At 39.3% G+C, this 26,119-nt stretch overlaps 2 protein-coding genes across 3 annotated transcripts; one reads left to right on the forward strand and one right to left on the reverse strand.

Moving 5' to 3' along the window:
* Positions 1-155: 155 nt before the first annotated feature.
* On the reverse strand, positions 156-5,407 carry adrm1 (ADRM1 26S proteasome ubiquitin receptor). 2 transcript variants are annotated; one of them, XM_068733537.1, is made up of 10 exons: positions 5,300-5,407; positions 4,195-4,435; positions 3,357-3,473; positions 2,597-2,807; positions 2,068-2,146; positions 1,850-1,986; positions 1,618-1,752; positions 1,111-1,268; positions 648-750; positions 156-516 (listed from the first exon to the last, which is right to left on the reverse strand). In XM_068733537.1, exons 2-10 carry the CDS (start codon positions 4,402-4,404, stop codon positions 428-430), a joined length of 1,239 nt encoding a protein of 412 aa, XP_068589638.1. In that variant the 5' UTR covers positions 4,405-4,435; positions 5,300-5,407; the 3' UTR covers positions 156-427. The 2 variants fall into 2 exon arrangements, with proteins under 2 accessions (XP_068589638.1, XP_068589637.1); XM_068733536.1 differs by having other exon boundaries at positions 2,068-2,149.
* Positions 5,408-5,466: 59 nt separating this feature from the next.
* On the forward strand, positions 5,467-24,900 carry LOC137889037 (dnaJ homolog subfamily C member 5-like). The gene is made up of 5 exons (XM_068732617.1): positions 5,467-5,663; positions 19,547-19,817; positions 20,445-20,658; positions 20,913-21,084; positions 21,360-24,900. The coding sequence occupies exons 2-5, from the start codon at positions 19,711-19,713 to the stop codon at positions 21,455-21,457; spliced, it is 591 nt and encodes a 196-aa protein (XP_068588718.1). The 5' UTR covers positions 5,467-5,663; positions 19,547-19,710; the 3' UTR covers positions 21,458-24,900.
* The last annotated feature ends 1,219 nt before the right edge of the window (positions 24,901-26,119 follow it).

Raw genomic sequence — 26,119 nt, forward strand, 5'->3', positions numbered from 1 at the left:
TTTTCAGTGTTTGTTTCCTATCTGCAAAAGATGCGCCTTGAGGTCAGTTGTTTTGGACGTCACGTTTTTATTACCGAGAGTGAATCAGAAAAGAAAGTCTGAGAGCATCAGCTCTGACAGTCTAAACTGTAACAGAAGGAAAACAAAAATCAAACTTTGGGCTCAATCTCCTTTTAATTTCAGAAAATGACTCTCTCCTTTCAGAGTAAAAGCAATTGTCAATAGAACAAAACAGAGCAGTTGATAAAGACAGTAGTATTCATCACAGGGAAAACTGGCCTAACTTTCATGTGTTAAACTGTGGCTTTCACCCTGACTGAGGAGCAGAGTGTTGCCTTTGGTATAGAAAGGTGTAAGACAACCTGAAATGAGAGATAGGTAAAGGAACATTGATCTCAGATTTTACGGAGGCTTGGCCGTCTGAGCTCTAATCCAGACTCATGTCCTCGTCGTCCTCTTTCTTCTCTTTGGAGTCTCCTTTACTGTCCTGCATGGCTTTGGCAAACGCCTCCACATCTGACAGGAAGACCAAATACATATGAATAAATAACCAAAGCAATAGGTGTATTTAAGAGAGAAAAAAAAAAACCCTACATTAAATGGAATAACATATGTTCCAAGTCTATCTGATATTGCATGCGTCTCACCTCCTCGGTTGGCGGCGTCCACAGCTTCTGCCGGAAGACCAAACTGATTCATGAGAGGGCCGAGCTGCCCGGAGGCCAAGGCACTGCTGAACATACTCATCGACTGAAGGAGGGACGAAACAGTCACTGGGGTTCATTCAATACTGTCTGACGTCAAGCTGCAGCAATTAAACCAACTTAAAACCTACACGTACATCGGTTGCTTGTGAACACACTATTTAGCAAATCATATGTCTATCTCACACCTTTGATGTTATTGTCTGTGATTCTCAACAAAAATATCACCTTTCCATGAATCTGTTCAGTAAAAGATTTCTCTTTTCCACAGAGGATCAACATGTTGGAATTTTGTACTCCCCCAGCCATTATTTCCCCCACTACACTCACCTTATACCTTTCCCCGACATGAATGTCTTAACCAGAATTTCAGTGTTTATTTGGATTTATTTTGTGTTTCTGTTACCTGTTGGAACTGAGGCGAGTTGATTGTGTTCTGGATCTCATCAGCGCTCTGCAGTAAACTTTCTCCACTGGGGAGGAAGGGCAGCAGCCTCTGCTGGACCTCGGCGTTGGTCAGGATGGGAGCCATCATCTCCGGGGTGCAAACGCTTGCCAAGTCCACTAGAGAACAAGAGAGGAGCCCCATCAGTCATTCATTTTCTTCTCTGTTGCTAGCTTCTTTACTCCCTCACTTAGCCGATGCTGTTATTCAGACTGACTTATAGTGACTAATCTGTCACCATACCGAGACCCCACATTCAATCATCTGTTACTCATAGTGGTGTAACAGACCGTAGTTGATCATTTATCCATGATCTGTACCATCATAGTGTGTAATAAAGTTTTACTGCTGATTGTTTTCTGCCAATCTTCAGTCAAAATATGTAATCGGCATTAATGCCTCCTAGCCGTTATATTTGCTCCCTTTTCTTCTGCTGATCAGATCTGTGACTCAGCCCTAGTCACTCACCTGCTGCTCCCTGAGCAGCCGACGTTGCGGGGACGTTCATGGTGGCGAGGATGCTTTGGAGGTCACTGAGCTGGATGGGCTGGTGGGAGCCAGGGCTTCCAACAGAGGCTGGGGCCAGTGGGGTCTGAGCTGTGGCTGCAAATGTGACAAGAGTAAACAAGTTGTTTTTTTCCTCTTCATTAAAAGCTTGATTCTTAATTGGCAGAGAACGATGGTACTGCACTTGATGTACCTGGTGTGGAAGGAGCAACACTAGTGGGGGAGACCGCTGTGGCAGCAGGAGTCACCGGGGTGGTGGGGGCCTGAGAGGAACTCAGTCTGGGGGCTGCGCCTGATGATGGAGTGGCGGCTGCTGACTGGCTACGAGAGCTAAGAAGGAATCATTCATAATAATATAAATATTCAGAGGTCATTTATCGTATTCTTTACATATATTATGTTCTGTCTTACCTGGATGAGGAGCTGCTTGTGGCAGGTCCTCCACTGCCCAGCAAGTTGGCAAGTCCTGGTCCTGCTAGAGCTCCCAAACCTCCTTAGACAAACATGAACAAATCAAAAAAGGGTCCAAATTCATGTCTGACTCTTATTTAAAACAAATACACCAGCTGTAAGCTTCACCTAACTTTGTGTTGACTTAAAATATAATTTGAGAAAGGGAGTACAAGGAATGACAAATGTATATACTATACTACAATAAGTTATTTTTTTTTTTAAATATATAATTGAACGTGCATTTTTTTAAGCATAATGCCACTGTTCAATTACCATAGTACATTTTGGCTTATAATCATGTTTGATAAAATACTGTACTTGTGAGTCTTTACATTCTCCGGTCTTTTTAATGTGACCAGACTTCTTTGTCATCGTGTTTATGGTGGTTTCCTGAAGAAGACTTCCCTCGCTCAACAGATTCATGAGCCTCTGCTGTGGTTGAGTGTCAAGATTTATAAATACCTAAGAAATATCCAGTACTACTCACCCAGTCCTCCCAATCCAGTTGGTCCGATCAGCTGCATCAGCTGGTTGTGGCTCATATTTCCCAGCAGGTTTTGCAGGCCTCCCTCTCCTCCAAGTGCAGAGAGTTCGTGGCCGCTGCCGCCTCCGCTTCCTGCCGCTCCGGGAATGGGAGGGTTGTTCAGGTACTCATTCACCTTACGACAGTACTCATCATCCTTGTCGGTCTTTGGCTCCTGATGGAAATGAGGCAAGCAGGAATTCCTCAAAATCAAAAAGTTGAATTCTCCACAGACCAAATGAACAGGCTCCGATCTATCCGAGTCATTCCTATGTGATGACGCAAGGAAGATTTGACAACACCGATAAGGTAAAATAAGAGACACTGAATTCATACTAATTGTGCTTTAGCCGATCTGTTTCATACGTGACTTTATTCTAAAAGCAACACATTGCTGAAAACTAATAGACAAAATCTGTCTCAACTGTTTTGACAAGTCAGAAAATCTATTGAAACAAAAGAATATAAAAAGGGACAAAAACAAATCCATAAAAATGTGTAGCTCTCTGACAAATATACTGATTACAGCCATGCACACCCCGTCATCATGAGTGTAGTAATCTCTCTTCTCTGCTCCTCAGTCTCATTGCCTCCCACTTCAGTTTCCCATCTATTGAACATCCATCTGCCTGCACACGAATGGACATAGACGTCATACAGTCACAAAAGACAGTCCCCATTTCTCCTCCCTTTAGAAAGAAGATGAGGGGCATCTTCCTCTCACCTGCATCCAGAAGAACAGCCTCTTCGATCCTGCCTTGAACTTCAGCACAAAGACACGTCCGGTGGTGCACTGGCTCACCTTCTTGAATTCACAGTCATCGGGGAAGATGATCAGGTCCTGGAACAGGAAAGCCACAACATAAGACATTCAGGAGAGAGAGGGGTGGAAAAAACACTGAGGTTGCTCTGCCACAACAAATCACCATCAACCGATTACTGAAAGGGAAAACAAAGGCAATAGCATCATCACTGCCGCTCTGAAATAATGACAGTCACCTTGCTTGCTCTGTTGAAGCCCAGCTAAATACAGATTCAATGTGTAAGCATTGCTTGTATGAAAAATGCTTGTACGTACAAAAATAGAATGAATAGAAAAGGGCAAAATGACAAAATGAGACATTATTTTTTTTTTCCCCATAGAAGGAATGCTTTAAGAAATCATTTTAAACAATATTTATGTTATGTGTTTAAACAATGTTTTCACTACAAATATTGAGATATTGACCTCAAACAAATGTTTTGTGTTTTTTGCCTCGGATGACAGAAAATGAGAGATGGGGGATTAAATACAATAAAAGTCCCCAGTCGGACCCAACCAGAACCACAGTGGCCCATGTCAGCTCTTCAAACCCAATTTTTTTTACTTTGCTCAAACTAAGGCATCCGGCCTTGTTGTGTGATTGAAAATTATAATTTGTTCAAATGTATGCACTGTAGTCAGAACAATAGTTTCAAAATCGACGGGGGTCATAGAAACTTCCTCAAATATGACAACTAGTTTTGTTGACAACTAGACAATATTACAACAGAGTAACAGTAAGTAGTTTAAAGTTACTCACATCATCAACATTTCCAGTGGTCCTATCCTTCCAGCAGAAGTGAATCAGGGAGTCGTCAGACTGCTGGACATATACAGTGCCCTTGCGTTTGTCCGGTGTCACTACGTTGCCCTTCAGGGTCATTTTCCCAGCACGAAACTCGACCAAGTACTTGCTGGAGCTTCCCCTAGAGCCGCTCACCAAGCTTGGAAAGAGAGCACCTGACGACATCTTTAGATCTCTTTGTAAACAAGCCTGAATACTGGAGGAGAAGGGAAGAGGGTCAGGTTTGCAAGACCACAGTTTACATACATTTCATTGCTGCATGATTATTACTGGTATGAGTAACACAACTAAGAAGAGGAGGAGACATAAATTGGAGTATTTTGTATCTGTGTGGAACCATTTTTATTGTAACGTTATATAACAATTTCCTATATTTGTGGACAGGGACAGAAATTAACCACTTTAATAAATTACTTTTTTACCTGTGAGTCATAGAAAAACCTAGTTCTCACACACACACACACACCATATTTATCATGGACATGTAAGACATCCATGAATGTGCAAATTGGACAAAACATACATTTCAGGTTTCATACTTTTAGTTATAATACTTTTACTACACCCGAAATACTAGCTACTGACGTAATTTATATTTCGGTGGTACTTTTTGTACTTTAGTAAAGACAATCTGAATGCAGGGCTTTAGAATTTAACGTTAGTATATTGCTACTTTTACTGAAGTAGACTGTAACGTTAGGTTATAGATTAACACTTATTTCGTAAAGCATAACACTTTAAACTTGACTGTAAAAAATAATGTTGTGGTATAATCCAAAAGTTTCAGGAGTTTTGAGCAGTTCGTTTGGGTCATATATACTTTTCTTAGCGAAGCTAACAAAAGTAGCAGTTAGCCAGCTAACTGCTAGCTTTGTCATGCCGGAAGTCGATGCTAACGTTAGCCGGTGACTTGGCTAAACCCACGAGCAACAAAGGCCAAGTATCTAACTATTTATCTAACGAGCAAAAGTCATTCAAACATTTTTAAATAACAGCCAACTTTGTACAGAAGCAGCTATATGTGAAACTGGTGTTTAAAAAATGGATCTTGATCCAATACCTGAAGTTGTGTAGGCAGAGTTCATAAACTTTTTCTTCTTTACGTGGTTTAGCTCGCTACTAGCAAAGATGCTCTGATGTTCTTATCACGATCCTGACTTCCTGGTATATCGTGAGCGCGCCTACCGTCACTGGGAACGAGCTTCTGGAAAAGAGGGCGGGGTTTCAGCGCGTGAACCGCTCCGCTCAGCCAGGATTGACAGTTCCTTCCTTCCTAGTGTAGCCGTTAGCTCTGTGCCTGTACTACCGGCGATTTGAATGGTTTAGCGGCGGAAAGCAAAGCAGAACTGGGATGCGAGTATTATAAAAAATAGAGTTAACGTTACGCTTAATTTAAAGATAAACAGAAGCCACTCTGAAACAAGGTAAGAAACGCACACAGTTAGCCAAGCGGGCTAACACAAGTCAGTTTTGCTGCCCTTGGATTAGTTAGCGAGCTAGCGTTAAGTGCTAGCTGGGTTATTCAAACCAGGCGTATCGCCCAGTTTATGCTAGGCTAACCAACATGGATGCTGTGAGTGTTCTTTTGATGCCTGGAGATTATCCGCTTTAACCACGAGCCGACCGTTATTTTCTAGTTCGGTTCACATTCACTAACCGAGAGCCGTTGCATACGTTACAGTGTGTGAGGGCAGGCAGACGTTGGTTGGATTCTGATCGATTTATATCGATTATTGTGACACATTTAACGTTAGTCAGTCTTGAGGATCAACCCGGATTTGTAGTCTGTTGCCAAGTGAGGGGCTAATGTGTTTGTGACCTGTCTTTGGTAGTGTCGGAGAGACAGGTGCATGTCAACAAAAATAGCCAAGCCATTATAGAATGTATAGTTCAGTAGTCTAAATTACTTCCATTGTTTTGTTCTTAACGGGACAGTACTTATTGCTGAAATAGCTGGAGTAGAGCTGCAGTCTTTCTCGTTGTCTTCGTTATGTGTATGTGGAGTGGCAGGTGGTCTCAAAAACTGTCTCACTGCGTGGGTGTGTGGGAAAGCACGCAGCATGTATGTTTATGTCAAAATATGTACAAATGTGATCATGAAGACTTATAAAGCCACTTTGGTTCTGTCATTAACTGTAATATTGTTAATTATACAGCAACCAGGTCCTGCAGTATAAGTTAAGGTGATATGTTTGTTTTTGTAGCAGCCATTACATCAATGTATCCACATTTTCTCTTCCAACTGTGATTCTGAGGACTTACACTTAAAGTCTGTTATTCGTTTTTGTGAGAAATGATCAAAATAAATAGCATTTGTCTCCATTTTGAATTTTAAGTTACTTTGTTGTATTTTTGGCAGATTTTAGTGGAACAGTCCATTATGGTGGTGTTGCTGTGCTAGTTATATCTGTGCAATGTTACTTCCCGCATATGACTGCTTGTGGATTGGCCTTTTTATTTTTTGATGTTTTCTTCCTGGAGCGTGTCACTTAATATAACTGTCAAACAGCAGGAGGATAAAAGTAGGATGTAAAAACAAAACCACAGGCATTAGCATGGAGTCTAAATCAGGATAAGAGTACTGATATAGTACAGTCATTGAGCTACTAAAAAGCAATTTGTCGATTTTCAGATACTATGAACAGCACTGTAATTAAGATAGCTTTTGGTGATAAAAATCTTGTATGAATCTCTGTAGTCTCACACAATAGTTAACACTACTGAAGATTCACGATGAATGCTCAGCACTTAGCATCAGTTGCATAACTTATTGAAGTACTGATACTTTAGGTTGTCCTGGCAAAATGATACTGGTCTAGGGGATGTCTTGATATTGTATGGTTCCCTATTGGTACTTTCACAAAATATTTACGCAATGGAATTAATCACTAAAGTGTATATAATGACTAAGTGGGTTAAGGAAAATAATAGAACAGCTTGATTTGCTCATTTTACTGCAATGCAGCCTTTAAACCAGGAAAAGACACTTTTATGATGTTACAATAACAAAAATCTAAGACAATATCGAGTCTCATACCACAATATTTGTATAATATCAATATACTTCCCATGTTATTCCTGAAAACAACCTGTTTGTCCTTGTATTTACTCGATTTACCCTCGAATGCCCGAGTATACAATCTCACAATGGTTATCCTTGTCCAGATACTGTTAGCCATTTTAGAGAATGACATTATTGGGGTCAGTGCATTTCCAGCCACACAAGAAGAAAGTATGTAATCAGCCATTGTAGTTCAGCCTGGGGCTACTCTGAATTCAGAGGAGGGACTAGTTATAACCTGTTCATATGCTTGATTGTTTCATTCATTAAGTGCTTAAAGTATGTATAAATAGCATCAAAGTGGCTCCATTGTCTCTTAAACATTTCATATCTGAGTCAGGGTTTTTTTCCTGTGCATGTCCAACATTTTACCGCATCATATTATTTTTCTGAGTCAGCTGGTCTGTGTAAGGGTTGAGGTTAAGGCATGATGGTGAATGATTACATCAGCATCAGCTCCGCCACAATTGATCATCAGTGACTCATAAAAAAAGTCAAACAAAGTTACACCTAGATAACAAACTAGCAGTAGGTCAGAGCAGGAGAACCAAAATTTGGATCAGTTCACTGGTAATTTGCCGCTAACAATTATTTTAGTTATCGATTGATCTGCTGTTTATTCTTTTCAATTGATTGGTTAATTAGTTTATATGTGTTAATAGTGTAAAAGGGTAAGTTAACTTGCATTTATATGGCAACACTCCAGTCTTCGACCACTCAAAGCGATATACACTTCATGTAAACATTCACACACACATGCATACACTGATAGCAGGTGCGGCCATGCAAGGTGCCACATGCTCATCAGGATCTAAACTAATGTTCATTCACGCATACAGACCATTAGCACTTGCCCGGGTCTAGCCCTTTGAATCAGCCCACTCCACTGAGTTTGAGTCAACTGATTTGTCTGGAATAGTGACAAAAAAACAGCATTTTTCCGATTAAATAGTAAATGACCAATAAGTGCAGTTGGGGGATAGATGATTAGCCAATCAGTGCTAAGGGCCAGGACTCAGGCCATTTGCAAGCCACTGACGAGCGTTGTCAGCTGTGTTCCAGAACAGAGGAGTAATAATAACAACAAAGGAAACCATTACAGACGTTCTCTTTTTAACTCGTTCTGCTGCGCTCTTAAAACGCTAGCTCAAAGAATGTTGTCATGGGATTTGAACCCCTGTAGATGTGTTAGTCTCAAGTGATTGGTTAGCAAAAATCTAATCCCCCATGAAAATTAGATTAGATTAGAGTGGAGGTAATATCAAAATGAAGACGTGTCGGTGTTTAACAAGTTGACATTCTGTCTGACATCAGGCACCAATGGCACAGCTTTCGGTGTCTTACAGGGACATTCCAACATGGAGACTGGAAAATCCGGGGATCGAACCGCCAATAATTCGATTAGTGGATGAACCTATCTAGCTCCTGAGCCACATCACACTTTCCCAGGGCCCATAGTGACATCTCCAGCCTCACATTTAAGAAGCTTTTTGCTTACATCACCCCAACAATGGGTACATTTTACAAAATAGAAACTTGTTTCTGTTCCATAGGATTTACCTAACTTATTGTGCTATTTCTTAAGTCGAGTAACTTGGATTGGCTGTGTGGTGCAGTGTGACAGTTTCTTGTCAGAGTGTCACTGCTGTGACCCTTGAAAACCTAAAATTATCCCCCAGCTGGGATTCCTACTTTGGTGATATTTGTATCCCCACATAGAAGGCTGACAGGGTTCGTATTCAGTCTCTGACATTTGATACAAAAGAGTATTCGATGAGCTACTGCATGAACCGAGCTTTACAGAACTACTTGATTCACTATTCATTCATTATCATTTTTTTATGCAATTAATGAGAGACCAGCCCAGTTAATAATTTTATTATACAGTGAAATGCTCCCTTGCTGTTATCTTTCAGTTGTTGTTTTTAAGCAGCATTTCATACTGTTCAAATGTAAAATGCCTGCTTTAACATCACTTACTGCTGCTGCAATGAGTCTTAAAAAATGGAAATGAGTTAGCATTTTGCACTTTCGTTTCCCTCGTCTTTAACTGTGTTTTTAGTTAGATGCCTGAAATAAGGTCTGTTGTAAACACAACCTCAGGAGATTTTAATGTTTTGTTCTATGACATAAATTAAGTGAGTAAATACCTTATTTTTAAATTAAGCTCTATTTTTCACTTATTTAAATGATATCGATCTAAACACCGTTTTCAAGTCACTTACAACAATAGGAATTCACCACAACTTGTCATGTTTTTTATCACAATCGTCCCATCCCTACATGTATACTATAGTTTAGTTTGACCAGCCATTCATCGTTGGTTTCCTTCTACTTGATCCCACGGACCCGTTGAGCTAAACAAGGCCAATCTCGCTTTTAATTAACCTCACACTGCATGAAGAGACACAAGAAACTGACTGTAATGTAATCAGAAAAAGTAAATATTCAAAATAGTAAATCTCCCCCCTGTAGTTTAAACTTTCACAGGTGTATTAAAAGGGAGACGGTGGCTGCTGAAGGTCTCAGGTCATGAGTCTTGTCATGATGACTGTGTCCTAGACAGGATGGTGTAACAGTCCTGTGATCACAAGTCACATGAGGCTGTCAAATATTCACATTCACTTTCATTTTCTTGCGATTTCACAATTTTGTCTCTTTCTCACCCTGAACCAAACCCTTCTCTCTGTCAGTCACTCCATCGCTGTGTCCCTGACACATCCGTCTCCACCGTCCACCTCTGTCATTGCTCTCTTAACTTTGACTGGGATTCAACATCAGATTTGCTCTGGTGGATCATGGGTGTTCCTCTATAAAGTACTAACTTCCTGAATAGTGTGAAAAATAGAACTGGAATGTGAGAGTTTCACAGCAAACGTGTTAATTATGTTAAAACACAATCCTTCTTGGGACTTTATGGAACATTATTTTTAGAAGTCTTGGTTTCACAGTTACACCTGAGCTGAGCTTTTATTATGCACTATAATATAATAATAATAATAATACTTTTGTTTTATATAGCACTTTTCTAATATCTAATATCAACAGAGAAAACCCTGTTGGCAATTCATTTTCTGTCTTTTTTTTAATAAAATTTCTGTAGGTATGTTGGACAATGCACATTTATCAAAATTACTTTTCAAATTTCAAATGTAATGTTGGTGAGATGTTTTAAAACCAGAGCAACAGGAAATGGCAAAACATTAGTACTGTAATACATCAACAATATTAACATGCTGTATATAATATATATCTTTATAATGTAATCAGTTAATCATCTAATTGCTTTATCAACAACATGTGCCAAACATTTACAGATTACTTCTTTTACAGCTACAAATTAATTATAAAATGAACACCGTCACATTGAGTGGTGACTCTACTCCAGGAGCCCACAGTGTCACTAACTACGCTCCTTAGAGAAGCGGACAGAAAGGTCTACAATATGTGTTTTACGGATTCAGAATCCAGGATGTTAAACTGATTCAGCAACGAAAACAGGTTAAAAAGATAAAGATAGAAGTTAAAGCCTACAGATCACAGTGTAAAAGTGGACCACCACATAACAAAAGGCAAGGAACAACACTTCATTCACTGTTATAATTATTAAAAAACAAAAGCATCATGTGTATTCAGTATACCTTCAGTTTACCACTATGCAACGCTAGTTAATGATCTGCTAACATACTTATGTTAGCTCCACAGGTTTTTACGTAAAAACATTTTAGAAAAGTATATCTCCTTCCAACCTCTCTGGGTAACGAGCATCACTATCACACAACGTTTAACCGTGACAGCTCGAAATCCACAAAACCAGCCTGAAAATGAAGAAAATCTGAAACGATAGCATGAGAGTCTATGGAGCAGAGCCGGATAGTTGTCAGACCCTACGCTATGATTGACCAGTCTGTGTTGTGTTGCAGGACTTAGTGAAGAGTCAATGCTTTGCTACAACAGATTGGAAAAAAATGGTCTAATATTTCACATTGGTTGATGTAGATATTCCAAATGTATCCCAGTTTATTTTCTGTTGCAGTGCAAGGAACCTATTAAAGAAGGAATGTTCATTACGTAACCTTGACAGCATTCTAATTTTGGTGCCAGTTCTATTGAAGTTATATGAGGCAGGCATGGCAAGTCCAACAACAAAACTACTACCTGGTTATGTTTCGGCTACAGAAGTACTTTGTTCACACAGGACTCAGACAGCAGTCTCATGGGGTAAAGCCTTGTGTTTTTCATCCCGTCCACCACCCTGACCTCCTTTCTATTCAGACTTCTGCATACTAATATGAAACTTATTTCACTTCACTTATTTAGTCAACAACAACAGAAGTTTCCTTGCAGTTTGCCTCAGTGATTTACATTTATACTAGTCATCTATCCCATATTGTTAGCTACCATACACATAAGTCATGATAACGATGAGGAGAGGCTGTAAAATGTCACCGTCACAAGGATTATTTCTTACTAACAATAATGGTTTTATCTCCAATTAATGTAGGTTGTCTCAATAGAAATATTGCTGGTTAACAGCTAAACAAAGTGTAAATACTAACTCTAACCAGATTTATAGGGGCATAATATTATAAAATGTAATGATTTAGTCAATAATAGAGAGCTGGCTAACATAAGCCCTCCTGAATATATGCAAGTATCATAATCCGTTTAATAAATGCTCTATTACAATCAAATGTGTGTAGAATACTACCGGCTTGGCACCAATGTGAGTTCTGTTGACGTCACAACCTTCTTTTATCTATTCCTTGTTGCAGTCAAGGAATAAACGTACACCTTCCTTGATTGCAGTGTATGTGGATGACTTCAGCTGATAGGCAGTTCACATGGACCGAAGCTGATGCCTCGCAATTCAATTCTGTTGGAACGCTCTATACAAAGTGTATGTGCCTACACAGTGTACCTTAGCAGAGTCATTACTTTACTGTTTACTCATTGAGAAAGCTCAAGCACAAATGCTGACAGACAACCGATTGGACATTAGCTAATGAATTGGATTGGCCCTCTTTGCATCACAGCATGCCGGGGCCAAGACGTAGAGACTGATGGGAAAGCAGTCTGTGGAGTGATGTCTATATGTCTGTACATTTGTATGAATATATCTATTGTATTGTATCAAAGGGGTGGATGAGCGCTGGCTATCATTGTTCTCCTAATAAGTAGCAAGTCAAAGGTAATTTCATTTGCAGTTTGCTTTGAAGATTTTTTTGTGACTGAACAAAGAGGCTTTGTCAGTTGATTACTAAACAGCAGGTGCCTTTAACAGTACATATGGATATGTCCTTATCTTCATAGACAAATCAAAGCCAAATTATACACAACGCTCTGTATTTTGGGCTTAGTCCCTGTCATCATGTGGTATGTTTCTACTCCTAACAAACCACAACACAGTTGGAAGAGGGTGGAGATTCCACGCATACATATTTGTCTTGTCAACATAATCTTCAGTCAACCAGCAGTTATTGTTGTTTTCTCTGAGCTGACATATGACAACCCGTTCAGCTGCTTTTAATCTCTATTCACACTTGTTATCATTTTTGGGACAATTCTTCCGTCGCCACTTCTTGGCTCTGGCACAGGAAGAAGACATTCCTGTGTCTCATATAAAGCTCTGAGTGGCTCAGATATTTTTCTAGCTGCGAAGTGGACATGTATTTGAATTATCATTGTTCTCACATGGGCAGGGAACCAAACGGAACCAAAAAAAAGAGTTTTTAAATCCTTTTTAGTTTCCCGTACAATGCATCAGTGGTTAGTTTCCTGTCCTGTGTGCATGTGTGTGGCAGCTGTGTTTACTGTGTCAGTCGTAGCGTTGAGGTTTCATTACCATCTATTGATTTTCGCCGTGTGTGTGTGTGTGTGTGTGTGTGTGTGTGTGTGTGTGTGTGTGTGTGTTTGTAACCTGATCTCAATGAATAAGCTGCACTCTTACGATCACTGCCTGCCGGTCTGTTTGTCTCTGTGTTGTTGTTTTTATTTTACTATTATAATAGCGCTGCAACTAACCATTATTTTCATTATCGATTCATTCTCAGATTCTTTTTCTCGATTAATGGATTCATTGTTGTGTCCATGAGATGTCAGATTGTCTTGTTTTGATCAACAGTTCAAAACTCAAAGGTATTTAATTTACTATATGATACAGAAAACAATCATAACCTCAAGACATCAAGTGAAGTAGTCGTATACTTTCCACTGTCTTAGTCGGTTTAGACAGGAGGGCTCCTTATCTGGTGATTAAAATCTCCTAAAACATCATTGGTACCTATCTACCGAGCTTCAGTGATACTAGGGACAAGAGGTGCCAAATTATATTAAAGGACAATACCCACCCCAGCCTTTTCACCCTGCTAGTCTCAGCTGTCTTACCACCAGTCTTCAGAGGAGCTTCTTTCCTCAGGCTGTGAGACTTGTAAACTCATCATCTACCCTCCACCATATAATATAGATTGGGGTTATTTTTGTGTATTTTCTGATATAGCAAAATAGGACTACAAACTGCATTATGTTGTGTTACTGTTGCAGCCGGGACATTATTGTGTAAATCTAAATGTGGCTTATTTATTCAATTTAGGGAATTTCATGCATCCTAATTTTTAACCTTATAATTTTGAGAACAACTCATGACAGGAAGGATGACGAGGTTGTGATGTTTGCTTCACACATAGGACTCATGACATGAACCACACAGATGAGACTCTTTCCGTTGTCTGGCTCTTGGTGTCTGAGTGAAGCCACGAGCTTTTGATGCAAGCTGACGGAAACCGTGCTCTATTTTTCCTTTATTTGTCTTGCACACACAACAAAAGGGTAAAGTAGAAAAACAGCTAAATAAGTGCATAAATAAAACCATAGATTGTAATTCCAGCTTCACACAGACTGTAATGTAGCTACCATATTCTCCAAACACAGGATGTGAAAGTTGCTGATAAATATACTGTAGTTTATGCCAACATATAGGCCTAAAATAAAACTCCTTGGTTTATTGAGACGGACCATTGATCTCTTCTGCTGCGTTTCAGCATGTGGGAAAGCTCTCTACACAGAACAAACTGTGCTATCTTTTTTCGCAGCAGTCTTTTCTAAAAAATCTTCAAACCGCATTGCTCAATTCTCCACTCGGTACACAAAGCCTGCAGTCGGTGAATACAAGCACATGATTTGTTGCACCAGTGCTTTTGGCCCCATCTTTCTATTTCACTTGCTTTTATTACGGTCTTTCATCTGCTTATAAGTTCCTGATGTTGTGAGAGGATTAATGTCGCATACAGCTGTGAAGCCAAGATTTATTAACACACTGACTGTCTCACATAGTGTTTAGTGTTATTGATCCAGCACACAGCAAAAAGAAGCACCATCTTTGGCAGCTATTCAGAGTTTTACAAAGCATTTAACTTTGCATGTTATGAATGTGTAGCTGGATTATGCAGGAACAAGGAGGTTTTGATTTATGTGTGGGAGCTGCAAAATATGTTTTTATTTGGTGCCGTTTGACATGTAAAGGATGAGTTGTGACCCCGACAACAAGAAGCAAACAAAATAAATCGCTTTATTGGCACAGATGCAGCCTAAAAAATGTATTCCACTGCAAGTGTAATAGGAAAATATTATGGGTAATGGCTGCAAGACTGTTGTACGGTAATGGTGATTTATTATATGACAAAAGAAATAATATAAAATATACTGTACTATGAAATTTATTAATATTGCAGCATAAAGCATTGTGATATATGTTAATTTTTACTGCAGTTGGATGGTGAGATCATACATAAAATAAATAATAACTAAGTTGATCTAGTTCAGATCAAAGGAAAACAACCTGATTATCAGATTACATTTTAAGCAGTATTTCTATGCATTTATAAGCGTCACATGCCCGCTGAAAATCCTTCAATGAATGAAATCCAGTAAAAAAGACTTGGTTGTGAAATAACACATGATTTCAGTCTCCCACTTGCACACGTTCACACTCTAAGACACAGGCCATATGCTGTCTCCCTCATTACACCATGTGTTAAAGCTTCCCAGTCTGTTTGGTCCTGTGAATGGACTTTTTTATTTACATGACAAAATGTCATTGGCATGCCGGCTAAAGTAGACATAGTCTTTGGTTCAGGCTCAATATGATGGTTGGGTGTGATTATTAACCACACACACACACACACAAGCTAGCACAGTCTTTCAGTGTGTTGATAATCCCTGGAGTATGGATGAAACGCACTCATTGGTTAATTCCGGTCAGGTCGGTGGTGAATCTGTGTTGTGACTGGTTAATCAGAGGCACAGCAGTGGGCGGGATTTAGGGAGGTGTTAAATCGACTGTCAGGGGAGTGCCACAGCTGCCATCTGGTGCCTTATAAGCCTTTACAGAGACTAACGGCTGACACACAAATGAGAACTTTGAAATTGTTTGGTAGCCTGGTGTCTCATTTTATTTCAAACAATTTTCAAAAAGGATGCGTTTACGTTTCTTTTAAACTTTATACTGCCTTTTTTATTACATTGCAGCCAGTTACAAGCAGATTAAGTCAGACACTCACAAAAAACATCATTGGTCAATTTAAGCTTATCACAGTTATATCAGTATTGGCAAATAAATTAGTTTGCCCATCAAAGAGAACTGAAAATGTCCCGCTCAATGTGCTGCTCAATGTGTATGGAAACTGGTTTATTAAACAGGCACCGGGCCTTTTATTATTAAAGAGCTATGTTTTACACAGACAGTGTGCTAGCTCGGATAATGGTAAATTCTTACAACAGAGCTAAAACAAAAGCTGTCTGTCTGTAGTCTAACTGTTGAGCTTAGTTTGCCACATTTTAAAATTTGGCAAATTCTTGTAAGCTCAGCAGCCGCCCCTCCTAAGATATTATTGAGTTTATATATGTTGACATTGCTGTCCAGTGGTGGCTGCTTGGGATGGTTTCCGACTTGTGCGATTCAACAATTTCCAATAACTCAAGTCAAGTCCAAAAGTCAGTATTTATCGAAAAAGGATAGGTGCAATTATTTTGATTTACAACATATTTTATCTCGCAAAATATTTTGCTTCATATCATATTTTTTGGCATTTAGCCTTTCAAAACAACATTTTCACTGCGGTCAAAAACAACATTTTCTCTTCCACTTACCTCACAAAAAGGGAGGCATGGTCAATCTAACACACCATACATTAAATTGATATAACCAATAACAAAAAATGATGACGTCATAAAATATGACAACATCCAAAGCTTGATTTGAAAAAGCTTTGTATGTAAAAAAAAAAAAAAAAAATATATATATATATATATATATATATATATATATATATATTGAAATTTGGTACATCCATACTTTGCTGTTCTGCTCAAGAAATACGTTATAGTTTTATTTTAAACATAATTAAATTCTATTCCAGTTATCAATTATATATAGTATTGCCAAAGAACCAACCAATAAGGTGTGGTGACGACAGGCATGCAGCGTATTTTCCTGTTAATTTAAGTCTAGCATACTCATCCAAGTGACTGTGTGTAGCTGAAGGCTTGCTGTGGTCTCCAAGCCTGTTCCCCCTCACACACCTGCTGTCTGACAGCGTTGTAACAACCACAGGGTTACTGTTACTGCCCAGTTCAAAGGGCAGCAAATGGATTTCCTTTAGGACTTCAAACCCCTTGTTGTAGCACCTTTTGTACATAAATAACACATTTACAAATAAGTATTTGTAGTTTATATGTGTGTAAATATTTGCCTGGCTCATAATCACCTCTCCTCCTGCTTGAAGTTGGTTTATTTGCCTTTGTAAAGCAACTTATTCACTTTGTTGTCGATGGGTGTATTTTGTTTTTTTGTGGTCTGGTTGAATTAGCTGATCATGAAGCCTGCTGTACATAAGCCCTGTGGACCCACAGTAGACCCACAGTAGACCCACAGTGGACCCACAGTGGACCAACAGTAGACCCACAGTGGACCAACAGTAGACCCACAGTGGGTGGATTAACTGTTGTTTTTCATTGTCTGGCCTGCAGCTGATCTCCTTCTACTCTCCAACTATTTACCTGCATTGCATCAGGCTTTTACCAAATGATTTAGCATGAATGATAATATTGCATAACATAAGCATTAACTCCTAAATCACCAATATTTCAACACAACAGCTACAGTAGCTTGGACAAGAAAATTGCCGGTGGCTATTTTCCACCGTAGATCTGCTGTATTCTACTGTAGTGATATAAATGTAATGTCTGGTGCTGTTCGATTGCTGCTAGACTGAGCAAACATATTTTTCACTGCAGTGAAAATGTCGGGATTTTTGAAAGGCTAAATGCCAACAAATATAAATTTAAGCTGAATGTATTGTTAGATAAAAACATGTTGTGCATTTTTCTCATTAAATATTGTCTTTTGTAGTCCAACTCACCGGAATTATTGGAAATGTTTGGATCACACAAGTCAGAAACAATCTTATGCAGCCACCACCAAACTAACACCTCATCTTCATCTTCAACTGTGCAGAAATGCAGGTGTTAAACACATTAAACTCATCATTTATTCTTCAAGAGTTGATGATGGGAGTAGCTAAGGAGTGAGACATCTCACTTCCTTCTTATCTCTGTTGACTCAAAAAAACCTCCCAATTATTTTCTGTCATTTTCTGACACAGTCGTTCACTCATGCATCACAATGCATCTTAGAATTGAGAAATTTCGACACCTTTAGTAAAGACAAAGTTAATGAGCTGAAGCGAGCTGTAATAGAGCATTTCCTAGAAACACGAGGTTCATTGGGTGGTATTAGAGGTTGTGCAAATTGCAAAACCCTTGATTGGTAACTTAAAAAAAGATTAAACAGGACGATTAACTTAAGTCTTTATTTGTTGCCGACAATAAACAACAATTTTACAGAGGCAAAGGGGAAAGAGCATTAACGTTGAACCTTGTTATCTTGTTAAGTGTTGCATGTGTAATTTTGCAAGTAATCAGCTGTTGTGCAATGTAAATGAAGATGTAGGTTTAGATAGTTCACCTGCATGGTAATAATCACCACTTCCACTTTAATGCTGTAGACACAGTCACTTATATCAGGATTTCTCAACCTTTTTTGCACAGCAGACTTTTTGTATTGATAATTTTGTCGCGGACCAACCGACTGGGCCCACCTATGACTGCTTTGAGATAAAGTTGTGGGTTCACATGCATGTTCAAATTATGTCTCACTACTGGAATTTAGTATACCAGGAATTGAGGGAGGATATGCAGAATTGTAATCTTAAGCATATTAGTTAAGTATCAGATAAAACACAAAGAATTTAGATTTTAGTTATTAAGCAGACGTATAACTGCATAGTATCTTGATTACTCACAGAAGAAGAAGATGCAAGGCCGGATTTATGTCTGTGGAAGACGTCTTTTATTATTTTTAGGAACGTAGCGGCCAAGGAGCTGTTTTTGTCCGGTGCCAATGTTTTTGTAATGTGTATATTACATATGAATGCGTCTTTTGTCAGACGGACGTAACCCTTTACGGTCTCTGCAATGGTACTGCTTTCATTCACAACACAGCACTACTGCCATTTTCCCTGAAATGTTAGGAGGTCTTGAAATTGGCGTTTCAGATTTCCCAGAATATCGATCCGTGCTCCTGTTCACACATGACCCCCATGTGTGAAAGGGACTTAAGATAAGGGCTGTTGTGTCACGTAGTATTCATGTTGACAGCAGCTGCTACTTTACCTGTCAGCTGACATATCTCTCACATACTTCTGCTTCTTTACTACAGTCTTTCTGCTAGAGCCACCGCCTCTTGTTTACTGAAGCTCCTGAACAGTTGACTTACTGGAAAGAAGAGGTTCTTTCAGGACACAGATTATAAAACTCGCTGCCTTACACACCTGCCTGCCTGGCTGCGTGACATGGACTTAGGTTACCCTGGTTTATCTCATTTATTCCTTTCTCTTCCTCTACACAACACACCTTTAACTCCCTCAACACCATGTTAACAAAGCAGCTGACCATGAACATGCAGCTTAACAAATCAGTATGAAAAGAGGAATGAGTGATTATATTTGCTTTCGTTCATTACGTCCTGCTAAATTCTTGTGTTCTGGTGTCGTTTCTACATTTGCTCCATGAGCTCATGAAACATGACATCCTCTTTAAAAATGTACCAAAGCAACTTGTTGTGATTTAAACCTTTTAGTTTACCGACTTGTTTTGTCCTCTTCTCTTGTTTTTCTTCCTACCTGACAGGTGAGAGGCTGAGAGAGAGAGAGAGAGAGAGAGAGAGAGAGAGAGAGAGAGAGAGAGAGAGAGAGAGAGAGAGAGAGAGAGAGAGAGAGAGAGAGAGAGAGAGAGAGAGAGAGAGAGAGAGAGAGAGAGAGAGAGAGAGAGAGAGAGAGAGAGAGAGAGAGGCCATGGAGCAGCAGAGGCAGAGATCTCTCTCCACATCAGGAGATTCGCTGTACGCCGTGCTGGGAGTCGATAAGACAGCAACGACAGACGACATCAAGAAATGTTACAGGTATGTGTTAATACCCGCACCATAATTTACTACAGGAATGTAATACAACAGCCCCATAGTCCAGCTTTGATAGTGATTGTTTTAATGTAGCACCACTAGAGGGAGTCAGAGGCCTCTGACTCTGCTTAAATTAGGAGTTCATTTAAGTAGTTCTTTGCTCCATATTGCTTCATTCAGCTTTTGAATGAAGCAATATGAATGACCATATTTAAATGGTGAGTTTTCAAAAGGTTTTAAAGATGTAAAATGTTGATGTAATTTTTTCTACAACAGGAACTTTCCCTAGTGAATTTTGAATGTGGTGAGAGCATTTCTATTAGTTTGATAACATAAAAAAAATCAAGTTAAAGGCGAGTGGTAGAAGAGAGAGAGACAGCGGCGTCCTGTGAATGGGTGAGCAGCGTTCTTACTGCAACAGTCATCTTGTTTCTGTGACTGGAAACCGATGTTCCTGTTTCAATTCCAACCCCGTTAATGAAGTAATATTTCTCTCGGTAACACCACGGTAAGAAGAAGTATCTAAGATGCTCTTTTAGTCGTTTTTCATGAATGTCTGATAAAAGACCAGCATAACAGAGAAAACCTTGCCAACCTTACCTTTTCTTTTTTCTTTTCTTTTTTTTACAGGAAACTAGCATTGAAGTTTCACCCAGACAAGAACCCGGACAACCCGGACGCGGCTGAAAAGTTCAAGGAAATCAACAACGCCCACTCAATCCTCAGCGATGGCACTAAGAAGAACATCTACGACAAATACGGTTCTCTGGGGCTCTACGTCGCAGAGCAGTTCGGAGAGGAGAACGTCAACACCTACTTTGTTCTGTCCAGCTGGTGGGCGAAGGTAGGACAGAGGCCAAAGCATGCATTTATTCTTTATAATCAACTTTAAGTGAACTCAGAGTGATGTTGGCCTTCCAAGTACTGGTATATTTAACTTGCCATCTCTTGTCACTACTAAATGTTTGCTTGTATGAACTCCTGACAATGTAGTGTCAGTGTTAATTGTTTGCCATGTCTCCATGCTATCCTCTGCTCTGCCGATGTCCTTCATCAGGTCAGTCGTTTAACTCTGTCTCTCTCCTCTTCATCCCACAGGCCTTGTTCGTCTTCTGCTGCCTGTCCACTGGCTGTTATTGCTGCTGTTGCCTGTGTTGCTGCTGTAACTGTTGCTGCGGTAAATGTAAACCTCGGCCGCCCATGGACCAGGAGCCCGAGTTCTACGTCTCCCCCGAGGACCTGGAGGCCCAGATGACCGCTGACGAGAGAGGTGAGGGCAGATACTGAAAGAAAAGACGATACTTACCCTTCATGTATATCTTGTGTATATATATATCATGTATATTTACATGATAGTTACACAATGACATATGCAACACTTCATCATAATCAATATTAGGTCCAACCCTCTATGATTCAACAAAGTAAACATCAAAGTATAAAAGAAACTTACTGTGTGTGTGTGTGTGTGTGCGTGTGTGTGCGTGCGCGTGCGCGTGCGTGCGTGTGCGCGTGCGTGTGTGTGTGTGTGTCCGTCCTCCCCAGATGGCGGTGAGCCCATTGTGATGCAGCCATCCTCAGCCACAGAAACCACCCAGCTCACCTCTGATGCCCGCCAAAGCTACAGGACCGACGCATACTAGACACACACACACACTCACACATACAGCTCACACCTGGCAGTTAACCACAGTTATAGTATCAACCAATAACCCACACACACACACACCAGCAAATAATAGAGACCATCTCTCACAGTCAGCACAAACGTTTACCTTTCATTCACGTTAATTTTGTAATTAATGTGAAGTGAGGAGAGGAGGAGGAAAAATCAACACAAAACTAAAAAAATATATAAAAACGATTGTTTTAACACAAAATTTTAGGTAATTCACCGGTTTAAGATGAATCCGGCGAGATATATTAAGCACTTCAAATAGGCTATGACGTTTCACAATAATGTTTTTTTGGGGGCAAAGATATTGTGTCAAAGACGTCGTGTCTACACAGGAGGCGTTTTGTTTTTAGTTTTAACTCTCTCCACAGGAGTCAAACAACCCAATGAGTAATTAAATGCTTTAAGTCTATTTTGTGTGTTGGGCTCTGAGCAATGCCAAAGCGTCGGCGACCTACACATGCAGACTGCATGACGTGCATTTCGTCATCTGTCCATATCAGCTGGGGCTAACCACGGACTGTCCGCATGCAGCCCAAAGGTTATGATGCAAACTGTACGCGTGACAAACTTTGTACACAGACACACAAACCTCTTCTCAGTTTTCTATTTTGTGCCTCCTCGTCTCCTCTGTCCTCCGTCCTCCTGCCCGTAACCCTGAAATCAATCTCCCTGGATGCACAGGTGTGTCCTTTGCGGAAGTGTTTTCGCCACCTGTGACGTATAAAAGACACACAGCTATGCCACATGTCATAATTAATTGACGTTGCTTTAAAATGACGGCTCCGAAGCACGGATGTCTCATTTTGTTAAATGCCTGTCTCCTTGTCTCCTCTCTCCTTGTGTCTTCCTTTTGCTCGCATCTGAGGTGGGAGGGACAGGGAGAGGAGGCGAGCAAAGGAGTCGAGGATGTACAAACTGAAAAATAGGAAGAGCTTGTAGTAGAAACAGAATCTGTCTGTTTTGGACTATATCCGACTCATATGTGCTGTCGACGCTACAAGGAATTGACTCACATATTTGCCAAGTGAAAATTTATGCAATACGTTCCAGGAAAGAGTTTTTTGTCACACAAGTGTTTTACCCTTGATGTCTAGAAGTTTATAAAATATCTAGATTTTGTTCTTCATGAGAAACAAGCCGTCTCCTTTTAGCTCGTCAGGAAACTCTCTTAAGGCTTCTCTCTCAGCCCGAGGCTGGCTGGAAGTAGGACAGTGATCCCGTCTGTCTTCAGTTAGGAGCTTAAAGGACTGTGTTAAATGTCCGAAGAGGTCAAAACTCCAGCGACACTTGTAGTCTATTGAACAACTTTATTGTAAGACCAAAGTGTTTCTGCTCGGTGTGGAGGAGAGGGCAGCTCACCCTAGCATCGGGTACCCTCACAATTGAAACAGTTTGCTCACTTAGATCTGGTTCAGCAGCTTTTGGGCCTCTCCATTCTGAAGTCATTTGTCTGAAGTCAGAAGGTCTAATTAACATCCCAGAGAGATCCCTAAATTTGTTTATATACAAGTCTGGCATGCAGACACCCTGAGCAGGTTAAGTTCCTCTGTCGTCCAGCACATTTATACTGCATGATTAAGCAAGTTTTCAACCAGACAGAAACTGCTTCCTTGAGGAAACACCTGACTGAAACAGATACCTGGAAATCTACACCAGCCAGCGGACAAATAGTACTGCTGAATGTTGACAGTGACGGGTGTGTTTCTCTCCTCCCTCTGGAGTCTGAAAAGCTCTTCTAGTAATAACTAACTCCTATTAAATCTTGAAAAAGTTATCATATTGCTTCAGTTTCTCAGTAGTAGCAGTAATAATGAGTCACGTTACTTGTTATTAATGCTACTCCATTGTAGATTTGCCATGGTCCTCTTCCTCCTCTTTCTCACTTCTTCCTTCTTTCATGTTTTAACGTTGATCCACGTCCTCTTCTGTACACGAAGGATTGACTTTTGAAGCTAATAGAGACATTACCAAGTACAATACCGTACATTAGTGACGTCTTGGTGTCATCCGGACAAACAGACATATATATACACTGATTGAGCCCACTTTTTGTGTTTATAGTTTTCAATTTGTTTTGTGAGAAAGTAACAATGCTGTACATGTCGTTTAAAGTGAATGTTTAGATTTGACGTCACTGTATTTCTTTTGAGTTGAACACTTCTTCTGTCTCCTATTTGTCTCTGTAGATTTGCTTTTCATTGTTTTTCTTTTCTTATTTATGTCGTTAACGAAGGGAGGATTTTGATATCCAAAGTCTTATTTGTTTTATGTGTCAGCAGTTTTGTAGATTAAATGATCCTCATAGCAACTGAAGAGCAGTTTACAACAAGCCGACTGATTACGTAGAGAATCATTTTCCAGAATAACACTCATTTTCTTCTTTTGTAGCTTGTCTTTATTTGTCGCACACAAGTAGCACTCCAGCTCTGCTAAAGTAGGAAATACAGGAGCTTTGTGGTTGTTTGTGTCAACAGTTGGATTTTGGTTGTGATTGAACCAACCAGGCTAATTTATTCAATATATTTCCTTCGATTCCTCAATCAAACACTTTGTTCATTATGTATTTATACATATCATGAGACGGTGCAATATGAGCTAAATAATTCTCTTCCAAACGTCCAATCGCAAATTTCCTAGGTTTCAGAGAATCTGCAGGTTCATAATCGTAAAAAAGGTTCTTAATTAGCTGAGTTTAAAGCCAAAAGAATAAAGATAAGAGTTAACACAATAGTTATTGTGTCAGCTAAGGTAAACACAGTTCAAAACAGGCTGCTTAAGTCAGGTTTGTATTTTTTGTTTGGACTCCAATCAAGGATTAAAAAGATGTTTTAGGAACCTTTTTTACAGAGCTTTTATGAAACTTGAAGATGCTCCTTTTAAATCAGATTTCTCTTGATTAGTTTTGTGTTTCGTGTCATGTGTCCACTGAAATGCCACATTGTTAAAATCCCTCCTTTCCTTTTTTGTAATCTTTCCTCTATTGACCAAACATGCAACAGTGTCTGAGTGAATGCACGGGGCCGCCTGAAATACATAAACCTGGAGTCTAGAAACTTCTGTCTAAAACAATGACAAAATGCATAACAACTGATGTAAGTGAATACAGCGACCAGATGATATCGAAGCATTATTTTATTTATTTTATTTTTCTTATGTTTTTATTAATCTATTAACAATTAGCTTTCGTGTCGAGGGGATGTATAGAATTTTAGATGTGAACTATTTTGACAATGACGTGACAAAATGACAGACCTGCTGTATATACACGCAGTGGCACAGTACATATAGAGACTTAGAGGTTTTCTGTTCATAGCATGGACTGATGATGTTTGCGTCTGTCAGGCAGATGTGTGTGAAAATGAAGTATATGATCCACTGTTGTAAAATAAATGTTTCTGTTGCTTCAGAGCTTCTTTTCTCTGTGTCTTTTGTCCACAGGTATCGCCAAAATCAAAACAATGAATGTTTCTTGTAGAAATGTAAAGCAAACTGAAACTGCTAATTATTCTGACTTTAATTTTCTATATACATGACATCATTATTGTGTTCTTGTTACCTAGGAACCATTTAAGGTTGAAACTACACTAAAATACCAATAAAACTGCATGCAGCAGGTAAATCAAGAGACATTAAGTGTGTCATTGTCACATTCACAATCCAGGCTCAAGTCAGTTTTTAAAATGTTCCTGAATGAGTAGTTTTGTAGAGTTACCATGAAAAACTATCTATTTACTATGATTTGTATCATGTATCTATGCTGTTGACATTAGCATAGTTGTGATAATTATTTATTTTATCTATTTTATTTCATGCATCACAAACTTATGAAGTTCACAGTAATATCATAAAAACATAAAAAGTGGTTATGAAAACCAATTCCCAAGGAAAGAAAAAGAAAATAGCATTTAAAACTGATTTTAGCAATTTAAAAATGCCACATTCCTGGCTAACTATCCCAGCTATAATTCCCTGTAGATACCATAATATCCAAAAAATTATACATATCACAAACCGTATATGAGCATAAACTACAGTAAATGGCTGCTATATAAACAGTGAATAAATGACAATTTAGTAAAACACTTAAAATGATCAAAATAATAATAATTATATTCAAAGTAGAAAATACTGGCTGTAACACCTAAATAAAATTATAATATAAAATGTTCTTATATCTGCGTACAGCTACATCATAGTATGTTTTAAGCCATTTATTAAATGATTATATTGTGTTTATGAATGCTTGAATGACTTGAACTTTTAAGTAAACTCAGTAAATAGGTTATACTGTGCATGGAAATATTACTACACGTAGAGGTTGACTGACTTTTCTGCAGTGGTCTCGTTAGCCTATAGTAATAAAAGTGTCTCAAGATTAATGTGGTAATTATTATTTTAATTGAAAGGCTACAGTTAGCACCTTTAAGAGGACCTTGAGTGTGTGTAACAGTAGAAAGAGGACAGCCTAGCATGGTCTTAATGCGTCCACATACCAGCCACTGCCTGATATGGTGTGTGTGTGTGTGTGTGTGTGTGTGTGTGTGTGTGTGTGTGTGTGTGTGTGTGTGTGTGTGTGTGTGTGTGTGTGTGTGTGTGTGTGTGTGTGTGTGTGTGTGTGTGTGTTGGG

This window comes from Cebidichthys violaceus, unplaced genomic scaffold, assembly GCF_023349555.1.
Source record: "Cebidichthys violaceus isolate CVI_PGR_0920_01 unplaced genomic scaffold, fCebVio1.0.p SCAF_6, whole genome shotgun sequence".
NCBI classification, from domain to species: Eukaryota; Metazoa; Chordata; class Actinopteri; order Perciformes; family Stichaeidae; genus Cebidichthys; species Cebidichthys violaceus.

Coding starts and splice junctions, on each gene's coding strand:
- adrm1 (XM_068733536.1), bottom strand. CDS start 4,404: ATGTCGTCAGGTGCTCTCTTTCCAAGCTTGGTGAGCGGCTCTAGGGGA. Junction 1,987..2,067: donor ACAAGCAGCTCCTCATCCAG/GTAAGACAGAAC, acceptor ATTCCTTCTTAG/CTCTCGTAGCCAGTCAGCAG. Junction 751..1,110: donor ACTCGCCTCAGTTCCAACAG/GTAACAGAAACA, acceptor TCCCTCCTTCAG/TCGATGAGTATGTTCAGCAG.
- LOC137889037 (XM_068732617.1), top strand. CDS start 19,711: ATGGAGCAGCAGAGGCAGAGATCTCTCTCCACATCAGGAGATTCGCTG. Junction 20,659..20,912: donor TGTCCAGCTGGTGGGCGAAG/GTAGGACAGAGG, acceptor TTCATCCCACAG/GCCTTGTTCGTCTTCTGCTG. Junction 21,085..21,359: donor GATGACCGCTGACGAGAGAG/GTGAGGGCAGAT, acceptor CGTCCTCCCCAG/ATGGCGGTGAGCCCATTGTG.